Source organism: Ambystoma mexicanum, chromosome 3p (assembly GCF_040938575.1).
Source record: "Ambystoma mexicanum isolate Mex_15411 chromosome 3p, UKY_AmexF1_1, whole genome shotgun sequence".
NCBI lineage: Eukaryota > Metazoa > Chordata > Amphibia > Caudata > Ambystomatidae > Ambystoma > Ambystoma mexicanum.
Genome location: NC_090925.1, coordinates 319,133,786 through 319,151,684, shown reverse-complemented (window position 1 = coordinate 319,151,684; position 17,899 = coordinate 319,133,786). Strand labels below are relative to the sequence as shown.

General features: G+C 44.9%; 1 protein-coding gene across 1 annotated transcript in view; it reads right to left on the bottom strand.

Annotated features, from left to right (window-relative positions):
* ZBTB46 (zinc finger and BTB domain containing 46) overlaps nt 1-17,899 on the bottom strand; it is a 402,659-nt gene that overhangs the window by 90,918 nt on the left and 293,842 nt on the right. Inside the window, exon 4 of the mRNA XM_069650876.1 lies at nt 11,019-11,306. Within this exon, the coding sequence (XP_069506977.1) occupies nt 11,019-11,306 (288 nt within the window). The remainder of the gene's footprint in view (nt 1-11,018; nt 11,307-17,899) is intronic.

The following is a 17,899-nucleotide window of genomic DNA, read 5'->3' as shown; positions in this document are numbered from 1 at the left end:
ACATCCCTCGGTTTCAACATCAATTCCGAGAAGACAAATCTCCGCCCCACGCAGAGGACAGAGTTCTTAGGATTTGTGATAGATACCAAGAAGGCGGTTCTAGAATTACCTGCTCTCAAAGTGCGAGCGATTCGGAAGGAGCTAAGAGGGGTTATAGCGAGGAAAGTTATTTCGCTTCGCAATCTAGCACGTATAGTGGGTCTTCTTGCAGCATCCATTCAGACAATCTTTCCAGGCCCTTTGCACTACAGGGCCCTGCAACGGTTAAAGATCAGACACCTCAGGGAAGGGCTGAGTTACCACCAGCTAGTTTCGCTAGATCAGGAAGCCATGACAGAGCTACAGTGGTGGTTGCAGAATATGGAAGCCTGGAACGGCAGAGCGATTTTCGGGGACTCCACAGAGTTAGTAGTGGAATCAGACGCCAGCAGAGCAGGATGGGGGGCACGCTGCGGAAGTCTGCAAACAGGAGGAAAATGGTCCCAAGAAGAGCTCAAGCTCCACATAAACTGTCTAGAGTTGTTAGCGGGTTCTTTTGCAGTGAAGGCATTCACCAAGGACCGAGTGAACTGCAGTGTCCTTCTCAAGATGGACAATATTTCGGCAGTCCGTTATATAAACAAGTTAGGGGGAACATCTTCCAGAATGTTGGCAGAGTTAGCAAAGGATTTCTGGCATCATTGCCTGTGCCAACACATATCAGTATCAGCAGAATACTTACCAGGCGCACAGAACGAGATAGCAGACTGGAATTCTCGATATCTGGTAGACTCCAGCGATTGGAGGTTACTCCCTTACATTTTCAACAAGCTCCAGCATCTATGGGGTCCATTTAAGCTGGACCTGTTCGCCTCCAGGCTCAACACACAGTTGCCCAAGTTTTACAGCTGGAGGATAAACCCGGAAGCAGCGCCTTTCTCCAGAAGTGGACGGAAGGGGTGCTATACGCCTTCCCTCCATTTATCATGATGATGCGAGTGTTGGCACAGACAAGGAGAGACCGAGCAGAGCTGGTTCTCGTAGTCCCATTGTGGAAGTCTTAACCGTGGTTTCCAGTATTGATGGAACTTTCTATGGATTTCCCGAGAAGCGGATCTCCTGCTGAGCCCAGTCGGGCAGTCTCACCCGCTCATAGCAGAAGGTACACTGACCTTGCTAGCGTGCAGGGTTTCGGGCGACGTTGGGAGCTGCCAGGCATTTTGCAGCTCACTGCGGACTGTATTAGAAACTCATGGGCGCCTTCCACCATTAGGAGCTACGGTTCCGCTTGGGATCGATGGTCGTCGTACTGCTCAACCGTCAGTGTGGATCCCGTTTCAGCCCCTCTAGTTCACATGTTGAACTTTCTGGCACTAAAGTTTAGCGAGGGCTGCGCTTACAGAACTTTAGGAGTATACAGATCAGCCATATCGGCAGGTCATGACAAGGTGGAGGGACACCCGATAGGGGAGCACCCAGGAGTGATTAGACTTCTGAAAGGGGTGAAGCTAAAGAAACCACCAGAACCTATATACTCTGTACTATGGGACGTATGCTCAGTGTTTCGGTTGTTCGTGTCCTGGCCAGATAATAAAGACCTTTCTCGCTCTCAACTGTCAGGGAAGCTAGCCATGCTCCCATTTCTCATAGCGTGTAGACGAGTATCGGATGTGAAAGCATTAGAAACAGACAGAAAAATCTTCTACCCAGATGGTGTGGCCTTCTCCATAGCGAATAGAATGAAGTCTGACTCTACAGTTATTTCATATCCCTATTTCCCAGATAATGCTAAGCTTTACGTAGCGCAGTGCATCAAGGACTCTGAAGCAGCTACGGCAGCATTGAGGCCCAGAGGTGTTACGCAGTTGCTCATTGCACGTAGGAAGCCTTTTCACGCAGTAGCGACAGCCACCATAGCGAGATGGGTTAGAGAAGTGATGCAGTGGGCAGGAATAGACTTGTCACGGTTTGGGGCGCATTCTGCGAGAGGCGCAATGGCATCCAGCGCATTTGCGTCAGGAGTATCCTTGCAAGACATTATGAAGTTAGCTGATTGGTCTAATGAACGTACCTTTAAGACTTTCTATTTTAAACCTGTCTCACAGATTGCTAATAGAGTTATTAATAACTTTGAACAAGCATAATGCTCGCCTCTGTCTTGTCATAGAATGAAGATTGTCCAGGCTTAACAGCTCAGGCAGTCTTGATTCTATTAAAGACAAGGAGGCGAGCATTATATCCCACCCTCGTGGGTCATGACAAAGCATGAACAGTACTATTGTATTGTGTTGAGCAAAGACCCACCCCTACGTTCTCGTCTTCGATTAATTGCAGGGGAAGACCAGAAGCACACATGAATAAGTCTTCAGTGTTCCCGCATATTGGAGTTCTTGGGGGAAAGTTCTACTGCTGCAGCTTACGCCAAATTTCGGCGAGAGGAAGGATTGCATTCCCATGGTTGTTAGTTATGTTGACTGAGGGGTTTGAGTTAAGCACATCGGTCGCTAGCCAAAGAAAGAGGATTGGAGAGCAGTCGGAGCCCCTCTTATGGACAGGGGTGGGCCCTCATTGGGCAAAGGGACTGGTGCAGGACTACAGAGACACAGAGGATTGTGGGCATTAGTAGTTCAAAACGATCTGATATAATTTTTTATGCTATTTTTCTTTTTAAACTATGTTACCCCGATGTTTACAGAAAGCTTCCAGGGCATGGAAGAGTAAAACAGTATTACCAAGTTTAAAATAAAATAATAATAAAAAAAAAAAATAAAAAAAAAATTGATTTGTTGAATTGCTGTGGGAGCAGTAATTGAAGAAGTTAAAGCATAATGCTCGCCTCCTCGTCTTTAATAGAATCAAGACTGCCTGAGCTGTTAAGCCTGGATTATCTTCATTACCCATCAGTACAGCATGTTACAATATACATTAATGTTAAGTAGTTTTAGCAAAAGAAGTGAGATAGGTCATATGAAAGACCATCTCAATTGATTAAATATTCTTGACACTTTCCAATTATACAATCAGGAGTGCCTGCGTGTAGCTCATATGAGCACCGATTCTACAATATCCTCCTTTCACTTAAGTGCTTGCTTCCTCTTTACCAGATGCCAAAGTACTGTCACTATTCCAAATAAAATTCCAGGTAACTGTCCCAGATGTCATTACATTTGGCACACCACCCTCACAGTTTGAGAGTCAATCTCTCAAGGTTGGCTAGTTTCTCTAGTTCCTTGATCTAGTCTTCCACTTTTAAATTCTAGCAGCTTTCGAGCACCTTTGCAATATCAAGTTGGCCATTGACGATGCTTCCGTCATACAGAGGCACTTCCGCGAATGCAAGTATCATCCCTTTCTGGAGAGAGAGTTCTTGACAAAGCAAACCAAAAGTCTTAAAATGGTATGCCTGGTTTACCCTTTAGTAACTTGGGTGCATGGCCAGTGAAGGCATGGGCCACTTGTGCGGCATTGCCCTTCTTCTCCACGGAGGGCCAAACTGACCTCCAGATTCTTGGTTAGGATGATGTTTCCCAAAAAGCCACCTTTCTCCCCTAACCCCAATTCCTGCTAAAAATTCTGGCTGTGCAAATGAACTTAAATGACAATGCATGTGAAAGGGCAGCTCTTTATCAGTTAAGAATATCAGTCCCCATAAATCAGCATTAACGTTTTGGTGAGGACACCTCCAGTTGGCAACCACAATTAGTGTCTTTTCTCAAGGCAATTAAACAGTCACAAAATAATCCTACAACCGGTTTTAAAATATTCTAGCTAGTATTCTGTTGCTTGTTATATGGTTATACTTCCACTCAGAATGGGGCATATGCAGTTACAATCATACTTTTTTTGCTTAAAGTATTGTATGTTAATGTTACAGATCATTTATACTGTGCACTGTCACCACCGGAGAGGTCCCCTGCCGCTCATGACAAATATTACTGACCTAGTAATCTTTCTGCGACATGAATCTGCTTAGAATCACCATCTAGTCACTGGCTCGGAGTATTAAACAGAGGGATGTTAGGGGATGGTTTCTGCCACACTATCCTGATTAGATACAAATATTTTTACCAGAGATTAAAAAATATGAGGTCTATCCAGAGCCCAAACTGCAGACAGTAATCATATGCTAGCCTAACCACTTAAAATAAATGTGTGACCTGAGTCTGCCAACATTTTGAGTTTCTAGAAGTGATTTACCTTATAGTGTAATCTTTTCAAAAAAGGCAAACTGTTTTAAAAGACTACAGTGCTGCTTCCTTTCGAATAAGAGATCTTTCACAGCACGTGGCCCGCCCAATCCTAGACCGGCACTGTGTGGGGGAAAGGCAAGGCCAAACCATAAAAGGCATGAACAGTGTAAACATTTCTCAAGTAAAAAAAAAAAGGAAACCCATAAAAGATATTCCCGTCCAAACCGAGTTATGATCTATAAAATGTTAAAACCGAAACACAATAAAAGTATTAGATGGGAAAACACAAAAAGGGACGAAATGCAAAATAGACTCCACTGTTCTAGCAAAGTTAATAACTGGGTAACAGTTAACATGAGTTTTCCTAGGGAATAATACTAATTACTGACAAAAATGACGAGACATAAAAAAAATCTTACAAGCCTGTGGCATGGAGCAGAAACCTCGGCCAAGTTCATCCAGGGCTCCATGAAGTGTGACAACTGTGCAAAAAAAGAAAGCGCTGGCTTGAAGGTTTTGAGAGAATAAGAACCTCTGGCATTGTTCTGGGCAACCCTCCAGACCATTTTTATACCGTGCCATGGCATTCGAGAAGGGGAAAGAAAATAGGCAAATCAGGCATGGTCACATCCCAGAAGGAGTAGTCCGGCCTGAACTTGCGACTAGTCAACTTCCTTCTGCACAAGACCACACCCCAAATAGGTTTCAGACTCGCTAGCAATCCTCAGTGACATATAGCATGGGTCACAGCACGGCAAGCTCAATACCCACTACTGAGCATATCCGCCCCACTGTGTATGGCAACTCTGCAGCTTGTTCAGTCAGTAGCTCCTACCATGATGTCAAAGATCACACCAGTCCCCAATTTATTTCAGTGCTAGGGACCACTCACTGACTAAGTAGACACAGGTCAATGTTGGGTGCTGGTTTTCCACCACTGCTGGAGGATGGGGGGCAGGGGGAGGAGGGGCTACGTCTTGGTCTCTCCCTGGCCGTTCTAGATAAAGTGCCCTGCAAATGTTCACAGTTCCTTCAGTACCCTTTCTAGTCACCGTCTTGGGCACACTAGTCTCAAGCTGCTGGGCATTGCACACTGGCCCAGGATCTTGCTTTAGATGTAGCTCCGGTCTCCCAGAGCAAGATAAGCAGGTTCCTAGTCAGTCTTATTATCCCACTATGAGCGTGATAATTTGGGAGGGTTTGTTACGCTCACCTGTTATCCACAGGGACACCACCCAGCCGGGTTACTCGCTGGTATGCTTCACAGCTTTGCCCTGATGTGGTCTGCGGGGAGGTTCTGCCTGAAAATACAGGAGGACTGTGTTCAAGACTGACCGACTGGGGTAAGTATCCTCCCTCCACCCCCCGTATGATTTCAGTCCCTCTGGTGCCCTCTCCTCACCTTGTGGTAGAATTAGGCGTGCTCTCCGCCCTGCCTTCTTTGCAGGGGCGCGTTGTCTTTCATGGGCGAGTGTGGTCCAGTTACTTCACTGACGCCGGCCCGTTTGATATTGTTCAGGTAGGTCTTATTGCCGTTCTTTAGTTTTGTTGCTATCCTGCATGCCTTTCTTTGTTTAAAATGTCTCTTTTTTCTCCCTTATGTATGCAGCGCTTCAGCGCGGCGAACTGGCTTGGTTGAGCCCTGCTGGTAAATGTTGGCGCATTAAGAGCGCTATGATGCGGTAAGTAAGCGCTATGCGCAGCGATGCAAAGTCTTGCCTTTGCTAACCTGCGTTTTCCTTCCTTGTAAGTCGCGGTGTTCTTCAGCGCAAGTGGAATGTCCGGAGTGGTGCCAGCCGAGAGGCGACCAGCCAGGTAAGCCTTTTGAGCAGTTCGTAATTTGTAAATGTCTCCACTGCTTTCTTTAATGTTGCCTCTATCTTCCTCTTTCAGGTTGTTCTGTCCGGGAGGCATGCAGATTCGAGGAAGCTGTTCTCCATAGCTGCGAGTCTTTAAAGATGAAGACTGCAGGTAAGATGCTGCTGCTAATGATGTTCCTTTTGTCTCCTTGCAGGTTCTGCTTCTCCGAGGTTCGAGGGATTAGCGGCACACTGAGCGTCACGTTGCAAGCTGCAAAGTAACGCGAAGCGTGTTGTTTTGCTCAGGTGTGGTTTAAATAGCCCCAAGAAAATAGTCCTGGTAAAGTAGTCCCCAGGCTACCACACCCAAAACACTAGACCGCATAGCTTGGTTCTTAGGAACCAAGCTATGTGGATGCCTCCATGTTGGCTGACAATACAATAAAGTAGTTCCCAAGCACATTGTTTTTCATGGTGTATGAGCCTGGCGCCATAGGCTTTTGAAGAGGATGCCAGGCTCTAGAGGCCCGAGTCCTGACTCCACCTGGCCAATGGGTTTGCCAGAGGGGGTTTTGGGCGAGGGTTGTGACAGGGTCAGATTTCAACCCCACGCCCCTTTAGTAAGCAGTTTCATTCAAGCTAGAAGACGGTCCTTTCTAGAACTGGAGTTTTCTCTAGAGTCCAATTAGCAGGCGGGACCGCCGGCCCTTCCACCTAAGGCGCGGGCCTAGAAAGACCAAAGCACCCTGTCTGCCCTGGACTTCACTTCCCCAGTCTGCCCTCTAGCTCCTCCCACGATGACGAACCGACCAGGAGAACCTCATGAAACATGAAGGTAAGCCCACTGGGGCTCTGCCCGTTCTGCCGCGCACCCTGATGCATTGTGCTGTTGTTGCAAACTCAATCATGCAGCACCTGCAGTGGCGCTGCCTCGTGGGGCTTGATGTTTCTATGCCAGACGGCCAGCCCCTTTCCATCATGGTGGCCGGCACCTTTGTTTGTTCGCCTGGCACCGGAGTACCTTGCTTGCCTCGAGGTGCCGATTGGCCCTCTCACGCTTCATCTGCCAAGCAGCAGCCGGCGGGCAGGACAGCCAGCCCTTCCACCTAAGGCCTGCATCAAAGGCCCCTGTCTGGACCTGGCTGGTGCGCTAGTCGCCCCTTTCTTCAATCTCTTCTCGCCACCGGCCACTATTCACCTAGCCCGGGGGCTGTCCGTGACTTCCCTGGAAATACTCACCAGAACATTTGTCACCCAGCGATTTGAATTTACATGAAACTGGCAGGTCCAAGCTTTTTTTTCAACTGATTGCTTTGATGTTATTATACCTGTGCATAAATCAATTCTAGATGCTTACCAGATGTGCCTACCCTGCCTCCAACTTCAACTTTTGATTGCTAACTCTGTTCTCTCCTTCTTTCCCTTCTTCCTTTTCCTATCTCCTCACCTTACTTTCTTCTATGCACTTACTCTATCAGAATTGTCCCTGGACCTAGTATGATAGCAACCTTGTCTGTAACCTCTTCCCTCCCCTTTCTGTTTGTTTTTTTCCTCTCTACCCCCCTCCAGCACTATCTGAAATGTCGTCAGGCCTAATATGATAGTCGCTTGTTTTGTTCCTCCCCTACCTTTCTGCACCCATCTCCCTCACCTCTTGTTTTTTTTCCAGCTCTACCAGAAATGTCGTCAGGCCTAGTACGGTAGTCACCTGTCAGTTTCCATTGCCTTCCCACTCACCCCCTCCCTTCCTTATCTATGTCTTAGCTCTTGCACTATCTGAAATGTCGTCAGGCCGAGTACAATAGTTAATTTCACATCCTTACTGTTCATGGCTTGTAAGAATGTAATTGTTTTTTCCCTTGTTCCCTCCCTTGCCTTGAAGCGCTTTGAAACACATTGTGTATAGGCGCTATATAAATAAACTATCATATCATATCACCCCCCCTTACTTCGGTTTGTCTCTGCACTTACTTGTTCATCTTACCCCTTCACACCCATTCCCTCTTTCCATCTTTCTTGTTAAGCTCTTGCATAATTTAACGACCGTCAGGGACATGCATTAACTTATTGTCCTGTTTAACAGTTTGTATTACCCATGTCTGATGTTGTACCTCTAAACGCATTGCACTTGCCCATTCTGAATGTACCAATGACTATAAAGAATGCTCAATCCCCGTATTCCCTACCTGCCCTGGAGCGTTTTAAACGCTTGTTTGCTAAGTGTATAGGCGCCAATTAAAAAATAAATAAATTACAGGCCAGCAGTCCATAAGAATCTAGCTGAAAGGCAGTCGTCATTGTAGCTTCAAATTTCAGAATCTTAAAGAGAAGGACTCCACCAACTCCACTGTACTATTCATGGATAGGGACTTTATTCAATTACAGCCCATCCCTAGCAACTGTCCCTCCTGACCCCCGGATCCCGCCACCACCCATTAAGCACGGGGGAGGTGAATCTTTTAAAAGGATTCTCCTGCAGTATCTTGTGAGCCCAGCCCAACCTCTCAAAAAGGATATAGGATCCCACTACCGACACCGCCAGCCCAGACGCTTACTATAGCTGGTGCTATCGCAATCCCAGGCACAGAAAGGGCCATGAGTCATACTTACACATAGGGAAGACTATACCTGCCAACCAGTCTTCTATGGTACCTGGTTCTACCTTGTGCAGAATCCATGTGCCTGCTTCAGATCCTAGAGTTAAGCTGCCAGGCCTGGTACATCAAACGATATTTTAACATATCCATGAACACGTCGGGGGCAAATGATTGCATGCTAATATTAGATTTCAGAATCGCAGCAAACTTAAGTGGATTTGAAAACCGGTTTACATTATTCCAAACCACATAACCAACCTGGCAAATAAAGTGTAATAGCTGTCAGGGAAAATAGTCTGTAGCACCTTACCCACTTACATAAAATTAGGAATTTTTATATTACAGAATTACGAAGAAAGCAGAGCCCCGTCCCATGAGGTGTGCGTTTCTGAGTTGAGTACCATCAACTTTCAAAATAAATTCACCAAGGTGCACAAATCCTGCAGGAACACAGAAGGTAGGCAAGAATCGCTTGAAGTGAGTGGAGTCTCCATGGATTTATTGAGAACAAGTAATGTTTTTTTTTTCATTTGTGTCTTGTATGAGGTTGATCTTTGACCACAAGATAATTTTCAGCACTACTGTTTTAGTTGGGCAAAACCGTGCCAGCAACCAAAAGCCCATAAAAACAAATAAGCAGAAGCAAGTGAGATCAATCGTATTTACAAAGCAAACCACGGATGGGCTAACGCAGGAATTGAAAATCCTGGGAATGAGTCAACTCCTACTTATAGCAGAAAATCTGGGTTGGCAAGACAGCCACCCGGAGATACTTTTGCCACAGTGAAAACTAGAGCCATATGAAATATACACATTTGACATTAACTGTGCATTTTGGAATATGCATAAAAGCTTTCTGAGACCACTACAAGACAGTTCAAGATGGGGCATATATGATGCACACAGCTACAATATACATCTCACCTGCATGTTTGATTTGTGCATGCCATTTACTATCTCCTTGTTCGCCAGAGGGTGTAGTGAAATAGCCAGGAATTGCATTTAGCTCTTGCTCATCCAATCTTTATTTTGATACCTACTAAAGCTACTAAAGTTATCACCTGGTGTAAAACAAACATCCTTCAAAGGGAAGGAAAATAGAGTGTATAAGCAAACCAACATCCCTAAAAAGTTAATTATCTCTACCTACAAAGGATATTTTATAAGTTGAATGAAGTTAAAACTTTGTATCGACGAACAGCAAAAGCCACTCATTTCAATTTAGCATGAGAAAAGTGCACTGATGAGCAGGTTTGTAGCGCAGAAAGGCCCCTGTCTGTACTGGACATTAGTACAGAAGCATACTCTTACCCCTGAGAAAGATACAGAGGACCTTACCAGGGATTCCTTCTTCGTGCGCTATTTGGCAAATCATTTACACAGGTGTTACTGTGGCAGAGCACGATTAAAAACACTTTACAGCAACAGACATATAGCAATGGGTATCAGGTAATAATGTCCCCATACATTTCGTGCTCTGAAACACTTGTGTACGAGCGCGATAGAAATAAAATATCAATATCGCCGGGAAAAGCCATTGGCGATATTATATATGGCAACATTATGTATGGGGACGGGTTGCGGGGGATGTCCCCTGCTCCCCCCAAAAAACAAAAAAAACAACAAAAAAAACAGGTGTTGCGGTGTGTCCCCTGCATGGTCAATGTAATCATGTCTCTGCAAAATACAGCAACTTTGTCAGCAGACATTTTTGCGGAGACATTACATTGAACCTAGCAATGAGGGACGCCAGTGGATAAGCCTGGATTTAAACTCGCCAATGCTGAGCCATCCATCACACACGAGGGGAATGAGTAAAAGACTATCCCAAATAGCTTTGAGAGTATCCTGTACTGTACTACTCAAAATGCTATTCATTTCATTGGTGATTAGTTGGTTATTAAAAACAAGCTTTGGGAAATTGCTGAATGAAACACCAAGTGAAAGGGAGGGTACGGCTGTTGGGAAAGCAGGATTCTTTGCTCACAAACCCACACGATGGAGGGGTGGAAAGCGGTGTGTGACCATGCACTATGTGCCGCAGACCTATATACAAGACTGCTTTGTATGACCAAAATGGGCTAATCACTTTCAGGATTAGGGTGGCTGAGATGCCAACTTGCTGTCTTTTACTTGGTTTTACATGTAATTGTATATAATACGGGCCCTACCCAAGTACAGAAAATGGCCCAAATAGAGGTATGATTATCATGGGTCTCATTAGTGCCTTAAAACCAAACATGGCCTTGCCTCAAACATCTGAGGAGTAGATGACATTTTAAAATACTGCGCATTCCACACGGAAAGGCTACTTCAGCATCTCACACACTAGCTGAACGAAAGTACAATGAAATGGTGTTCAGCAGATGCTCTGAGGAGTTGGCAGTGTGATTACCAATGTATGCAGCCAAACAATTGCCCAGAGTAGAGTAAACTGAGGCAGGTTGACTTACGAGAGAGCGAGTGGGTTCCTTTGGGCAGGTACTCGAAGAGCATGGAGCTGTCATCAGCCAACATTTCTGCTTTTAGAGACAGTAGACTATTCTTGCTCATGAGTGCCGCTCGCAGATTGGCAGCCGACATGGCATGCTGGCGACCATCCTCCTTCTCGAGACCCAGAGTCTGTGTCAGATAGCCGGACTCCCCACTCAGGAGTACCTCTTCTGCACTGGTGTACATCTCTGCCCGCTCCTCTCTGCTGTCCGAGCTGTTGGGCTCGATGACCGTCACATCATCGTTACCTGTGTCAAGATAAGGACCAGAACGTTATTCACACTCAAAGCTGCCCAACATGCATCATGCGCAGATTATGAAATGCAAATTCTCAAGTGTTGGGCTGGGTGGGTGTTTCTGTGTTTCTTCCAATGACTTCCTATGCAATTCTGCACGTACATACACAGCCTCAGTAGTTAACATTCCAAACTCTTTTCTGGTGGCAAGATGTTGGACTAGTCAAACATGTAGAGCATCTGAAGCAGCTTCTAGTTGTATATCTAAAGAAAACTCCAACAGGCAAGCTAGGATTCAATTCCATTAAAAAAAATAGTTTTGCTAGTGGGAAGGGAGGAGTTGAAAGGGAATAAGTAATTCGCCACAAAAGGTGAAAGTAAAAGGTGTACATTTAATATACATGGATATAAAAAGAGTTGATACATTTTCTTTTTAAAACACACGTTGACAACTTCATATGGAGAGTCATGACATGCCTTAAAAAGGTAACACCATTTTTTGGATCAACGCGATACATGTATACGTAAACATTTATCCAGTAATGGTGCTTCTGGAACTTGGATCTGTTTGGAGTAGCACCAACATCTAGTGGTTGGACTGCAGCATTACAACGTATAAGGTTCCTATCCTAGGTGTACAGGCTTCAACAATACAATGCCCCTCAGAAGTGTTCCGTGTGTATGCAGGAGAGGTCAGGCACATACTATTTATTCTATTTTGATTATCCAGATGGGGAGGCTGGGCAAGTGTACGTAAAGTATTGTTTGTATTCTAGGGCTTGTGAATCTGTTGGGATTCAGATACTTACCATAGCTGAGCGAGCAGTGTATGTGGCGTCTGGCTAGCTGATGGCATAGCTGAAAAAAAAGGTATGTAGTACTGCTTGGCCATATGTGAATCAGCTTTTAATTCATTATCTTTAGAATAGTGTTTTCTAAGGTGTGCACAGAACTCAATGTTGCAGCCTTACAGGTGATGTCAAGAGGGACAAAGCTTAAAAAAAGCCAGCATTGCTCAGCCACTTCGAGTGGCGTGAGCCTTTGGGCATATGTTAATGGTAAGTGTGTAGCATTCTTGTATGCATCATACAATCCATTCGACAATATTGGTCTGTAACTTGACACCCCTCCTTCTCGCAAGAAAATTAAAATGTTTGTTATTTGGTGCAGTGAGGTAAAACATGGTTGTAGATCCTTCTGAGTGGGGAAACCTCCCACTAAACAGGTTATCGGAGCCATGTTAATTCTCAGACGGGCTTCCACAATTTTGTAAAACATTTTCTGTTTGTACATCTAGAGTGTGTAATGAGCATTCTACATGTAATGCAGGATTTTTGGGGGTGGGGGGAGCTGTTCGTTTTGACTGATTGGTGTAAAACAAATACATGCTGTACACAACCTTTGGTGTGTATTAAAAACTACTTTATCTTTGTGTATGGTTACGAATGACCAGTCTTCTGAACGGGACTGTAGTTCACAGACTCATGGTAGTAAGGCAACTAGAAAACCACTTTGTGTGCAAAATGTTTTAAAGAACATTTATGTAATGGGTCAAAGGTTGGTAGCATTAGTCCGTATAAGACTATTTAGCTCCCGGCTTGGTGAGCAACTGGGGGTAAACGCATTTAACTAATTCAATTAAGGCTATAACTGCTAGTATCTTCCAACATATCTGTTGTTGTGACCTGGTGTATGCTAAAAGAGCTGCCAGTCCCCCCAACCCCCCCAATATATTTTATTGGGAAATTTGCAATGTAACAACATACTCAACATTCCAAACGGACATTCACGATTTAGATTTTCTCAGTTGTATTTTGAATTAGTTGAACACTAAGCCTTCATCCAGAAGGCACAGTAAAAACGTGCCAATGTATGCCAGTGAGCAATCTACTGGGCAACGTTTTTACCACATTAAATTACAAAATCTTTCCATTTGTTAAAAAAAAAAGTGTGTGTGTGTGCGCGCATGCGTGCGCACAGACTTTACTGGACTTTATTATTGTGCAATTATTCGAAAATAAAATTCTTAGGCTGGCTTCAAAGTTTGAGGCAGAACTGCAGCATAAGGCTGAACTGCTTTGATGAGAAGCAGCAAGCAACTTTCCAATGTCTTCACCATGACCGGATAAATCTGCCTATGGTCCTAAAAAATGGCACTTTTCCAATTATTCAAAATTACAATCTTTTGACTTTTGGGGGCTGAAATAACATGTTTACAACATATTTGTGTTTGACAGTTAAGCCATTAAGAGATACCATGATGTAGTATTGTCTGGTAGCCTTTCGACTCCCCTTGTGCTAGTGAAACATTGAGAACATATTAAGACACGTCCCATGGTAAGTGATGGCTCGGTGATACCTCGTGTGTATGACCGATTATCTCGGCATCCTTACACGTCATCAGCCAAGGGCCAAGCACATATTAAAAGGAAAGCTATTAAGGTGGGCCAAACGTTGAGAGATCCGTCTCAATTCACGGCTATGTGCCAAGGACAACTGTTGAATATGATTCTGAAAGTGTACAAGGCCAGACAGAGGCATCTAGCAACTATGGTGTCCTCCTCTGGGGCTTTGAGAATGTTTCTGGTCTACAAATTAAGGAAAATACATTCCTGAAAGGTTTTTTAGGTCTTCCTCTGTCCGCTCCATCATATGCTGTTCACACAGAGGTGGGCTTGAGTACGATTGAGAACTGGTCGTGGGCCCCAGTGCTATTCTGGCTTAGAATGTGGACCAATGACAGGGCGTCCCTGTGCCACCACATGTTGAGAATCATCATGGAAGAGGAAGCATTTGGTAAAATTCCCAGGCTAAGATACATTGTCTAGGTTATCCCAGAGGAATGACCTTCACCTTTTTCCGCAATTAAAATCTTTTCAGTGCCCAGGAGAATAATTTTTAAAAGAAATACTTTAACATCTGTTAAAGATCAGAGCGAGACACAGGCATTGGCGGTTACGGGAAACGGACAAGTAGCCCAAATAAGTAAGGCTGATGGTATACAGCCCTCTCTCACTTTTGGTAATTTGAGACCAGACAGATGGGCCAGGCAGGCCCATTTCAACCATCGCATTCTCAGAGATGACAGTATAATGGTATGGATTTACCGAAGAGCCAAAATGTCCACTAGGTGAATACGCTTGGGAGGACATTATACTTTTTTTCCGTTTTGCCCAGCGTATGTCCACATTATAAACCAAACCATTGCACCAGTCGTAAACTCTGCAAATCTTATACCCTGCCACTCTGCTCTACTGTTATTTGTTGCAAGCTTAAGAAAGGGAAGTAGCATGGGCAATATTGTCCTTCATCAAAAGTGCCCCGAGAGCGAGGAAATTGTAAAGATTATTTGATTGTGTATGATTATTTAATGTCTTAAATAATTTATCTTAATGTTTTACGATTCATTCTGTAATCTATGCATATATAATGGATTATTTAAATGATCCAAATAACCTTATTGATTGAGAATATCGTAATACTGAGGTTTGGCATTGCGCATTAAGACCTGTGCTCCTCCGCTTATTGTTTTGGCCAGATTAAGTGGGTCCATCAAAGCACAGCGGAAGGTATGGAGGACCCCTTACCAAGGGATTTAAAATGCTTTACCTGTATCTTACAATCAATTGTTTTATGTTGCTTTAAAGCAAAAAGCTCATAAACCAACTCAATGAAAATGGGTGAACTCTGCCAAAGCCCTGGTCTTCTAACCAAGTCCTTGCCTCATCTGTTCACTGGCTTGCCATTCTTCACAGCACTAATTTTCATATAATTTTAAGATTAACTCTGCTATGTGTTTGGAAGGCCACAAACTTGCTTTAACATTTTAGTAGTGAATAGGGGAAGCTAAATCGGAGTCCAGAGAACTCTTTTTTTGATCTTACGGGAGCTAGAATCCCCAGCACCCCTCCCTGACAACTGTACTAAAGACTCGCAATGGTGCAACAATATTCAAGAAGCTCTCCTTGGCAAAGTCGCCACCCTCCAAATCAAAACGCGGAGTCCGGCACAGAGTCCCAGTCTGCCCAGAATGCTGGTTGTACTTTTGAGGAGCTGCAGCTACTTCTACAACGTGGAGAGAATTCCTGTCCCGTTTCTACTTTTACTCGTGATTTAAATAAATACTCCTTTCCCACGCGGAGCGGAGTCTGGCACTGAGTCCCAGTCTGCCCAATCCCCCCGGGACTGCCGCGGGTCGCGGCGAGACAGGCATGGTTGATTAACCCAAGTACTGTGCCGACAATGGTCCTCAGACGCGCCACAAAAACGCTTCAGCATCGAAGAATGCTTAATCCATGGACTGCTGCTAAGCAAAAGGGAACACCAGGCAGCAAGGTAAGCAAACAAGTGGTTACCTTAACTCGAAGTATCGCTGCTGTGCAGCTGCCAGCCTCTATTAATGTGTCACACACCTCCTCCCCTGAGCGTTCGGCTCTTGTGAGCCCTGCCGCTGACTCGCCCTCTGGCTGTCATGTAGCTGAGCGTCTGATTAACGTGTCTGAAGATCTTAGCGATGTGCTTCCTGTAAAACCCTTGGCTGCTTTATTGACTCTTTCTAACCTTCACTCAGTACCCGATATCCCGACCGATGAAATACTTCCCACCTACATTTGCTGAAACGCCCGACATCTTTTTCTCCCCGTTTGATTTAACGGATGTTGAGTTAATGAATGCATCAAATGCGGTGCAGGGTGACTGACACTGCTGTGATACCGTCTACTCTGACGCTTGTACTGTGGAAGTTCAAGCCAGTAGCGATCTGCTACTTTATCGGTCGCCTGCGAGGGCTAATGCGTTACCTCTTACTGACCACGATGGCAAAGATGCTAATGATATCCAACAAGGGGGCGTGGAAGGGTTATTTATCGCCATATGTTGAGCCTATAACGAATCCGCACTTGAGCATGCACAAGGCACTAGATCTGCTTTATAAAAGTGCCACGTCTTCACCTCTTCCTGGGCCAAAGAGTTGCATTCTGAGAACTTGTGGGAAATGCACTCTGTTAGGGGGCAAACTGCACTGTTGTGCAGATTGCGGCACTGTAAACGTGATCTTGGCGAATTCCAGTGAAAGAATACCAAACAATGCTTTAAAGGTTGCCAATGTTGACACTGCCGTAGACCAACAGCAAAAGCTCCAAAGTGACAAAGCGCCAGTATCAAAGCCGGCTTGCTGCACTGATCTGCTAGCCGCAGATCTCGCCACTTCTTCCGCAAAACAGCATTGCCTTATATCAAACAACATGGCTTCGGAGGTGTTGTGTCCATCATCGTCTAAGCGGCTTCCGTGGACGACGAACTGTTCCCAACAGGAAAAAACACAAGCAAACCTAAGCAAGCCTAGGCTGAGTGGTAGTCTTAATTGCTCAAAAAGACCTAAACCTTTGTTTGACCCCATAAATTTGTCAAAAACTCAAACTCCAACTAAAGACCCATCAACCCATGCAAGCTCGGAAGCTGATCACCCAGTAACTCCAAACGTGAAATCGAGCCTCTCTCTGGCTGCAGCCATTCAAATACACAATAACGTGCTTGCAGCCTCGTCGCAAGCCATGATACCGTTTGTCAAGTTGTATGAAGCAATGAACAAAACGATTCGTGACCAAAGTGCAATGTTAACGAATCTGACCACCAAAATGGATCAAATTGACAAATTCACTGTTTTCTTAAAGCAACAGATGCAAGCCGAAGCCGATTTAACTGTATTATGGCAACAACGGCTTGGCGATCTAGCCGCGCAGCACCACTGTCAAAATGACTAACTGTCAGGTTGCTTGACGCTGTAAAATGGACGAGACAAAACTCAAACCTGATGACAGACCAATATGTTGGTAAGTGGAAAAAATATTGTCCTGCCAACTCTGACAAACCCGCCCAACAAGACGGAAGCTCACGACGACTTCAGCGATGGCTGTTCACGTTGACCAGGTATCATCTGAATCTCTTACAGTTCAATTCTCTGCATTAATGAACGATGCGGTGCTTGGAACAACGGCCTCACAGTCGAGCAAACGTGGGGTAGCGGGTGTTCCCCCAGTGGAAAATGATGCAACTGACTCGGCTACAATAAAAGTGCCCTTTGGTGATGCTGTTTCAATTCAAAGCCAAGTCCAAACGGCTCTGGGGGAAAAGCAATTTCCTTCGTATGGTATTTTCACTGGTGCTGCCAAGTCGTGTGTTCCTGGTGTGGTGACAAAAGTCAGTGCTGTTGAAATGCTCAACATTTCAAAGACTCTCTCCATGAACAAAAAGGCAAACCTGTAAAGAAAGCTTTACTGTCTGGGCACACAGCCACAAAGAAATTCATAAGAAATCTAACGTCACCCACCTCCAAGACTAAGCCTGATTGAGTGGGACCCCAGAGTTACTGGAAGAACTGTTACAAATGTGAGCAGTGGATCGCTCCCGCCGAATAAACAGTTGCACAAATGGAGACGATTAAGCTCTGAAGACCGCTTATCAGTTGAATCCACGTTGATGACCTCAATCAATTTGTGTAATCTATCAACATACTCACTTAATGACGAACATGAAAAGTACAAAAAGTACATCTTCCGTGCTTCAGTTGCAGCCAACAGGCCGGCAAAAGGCAACTAGCCAAGTCA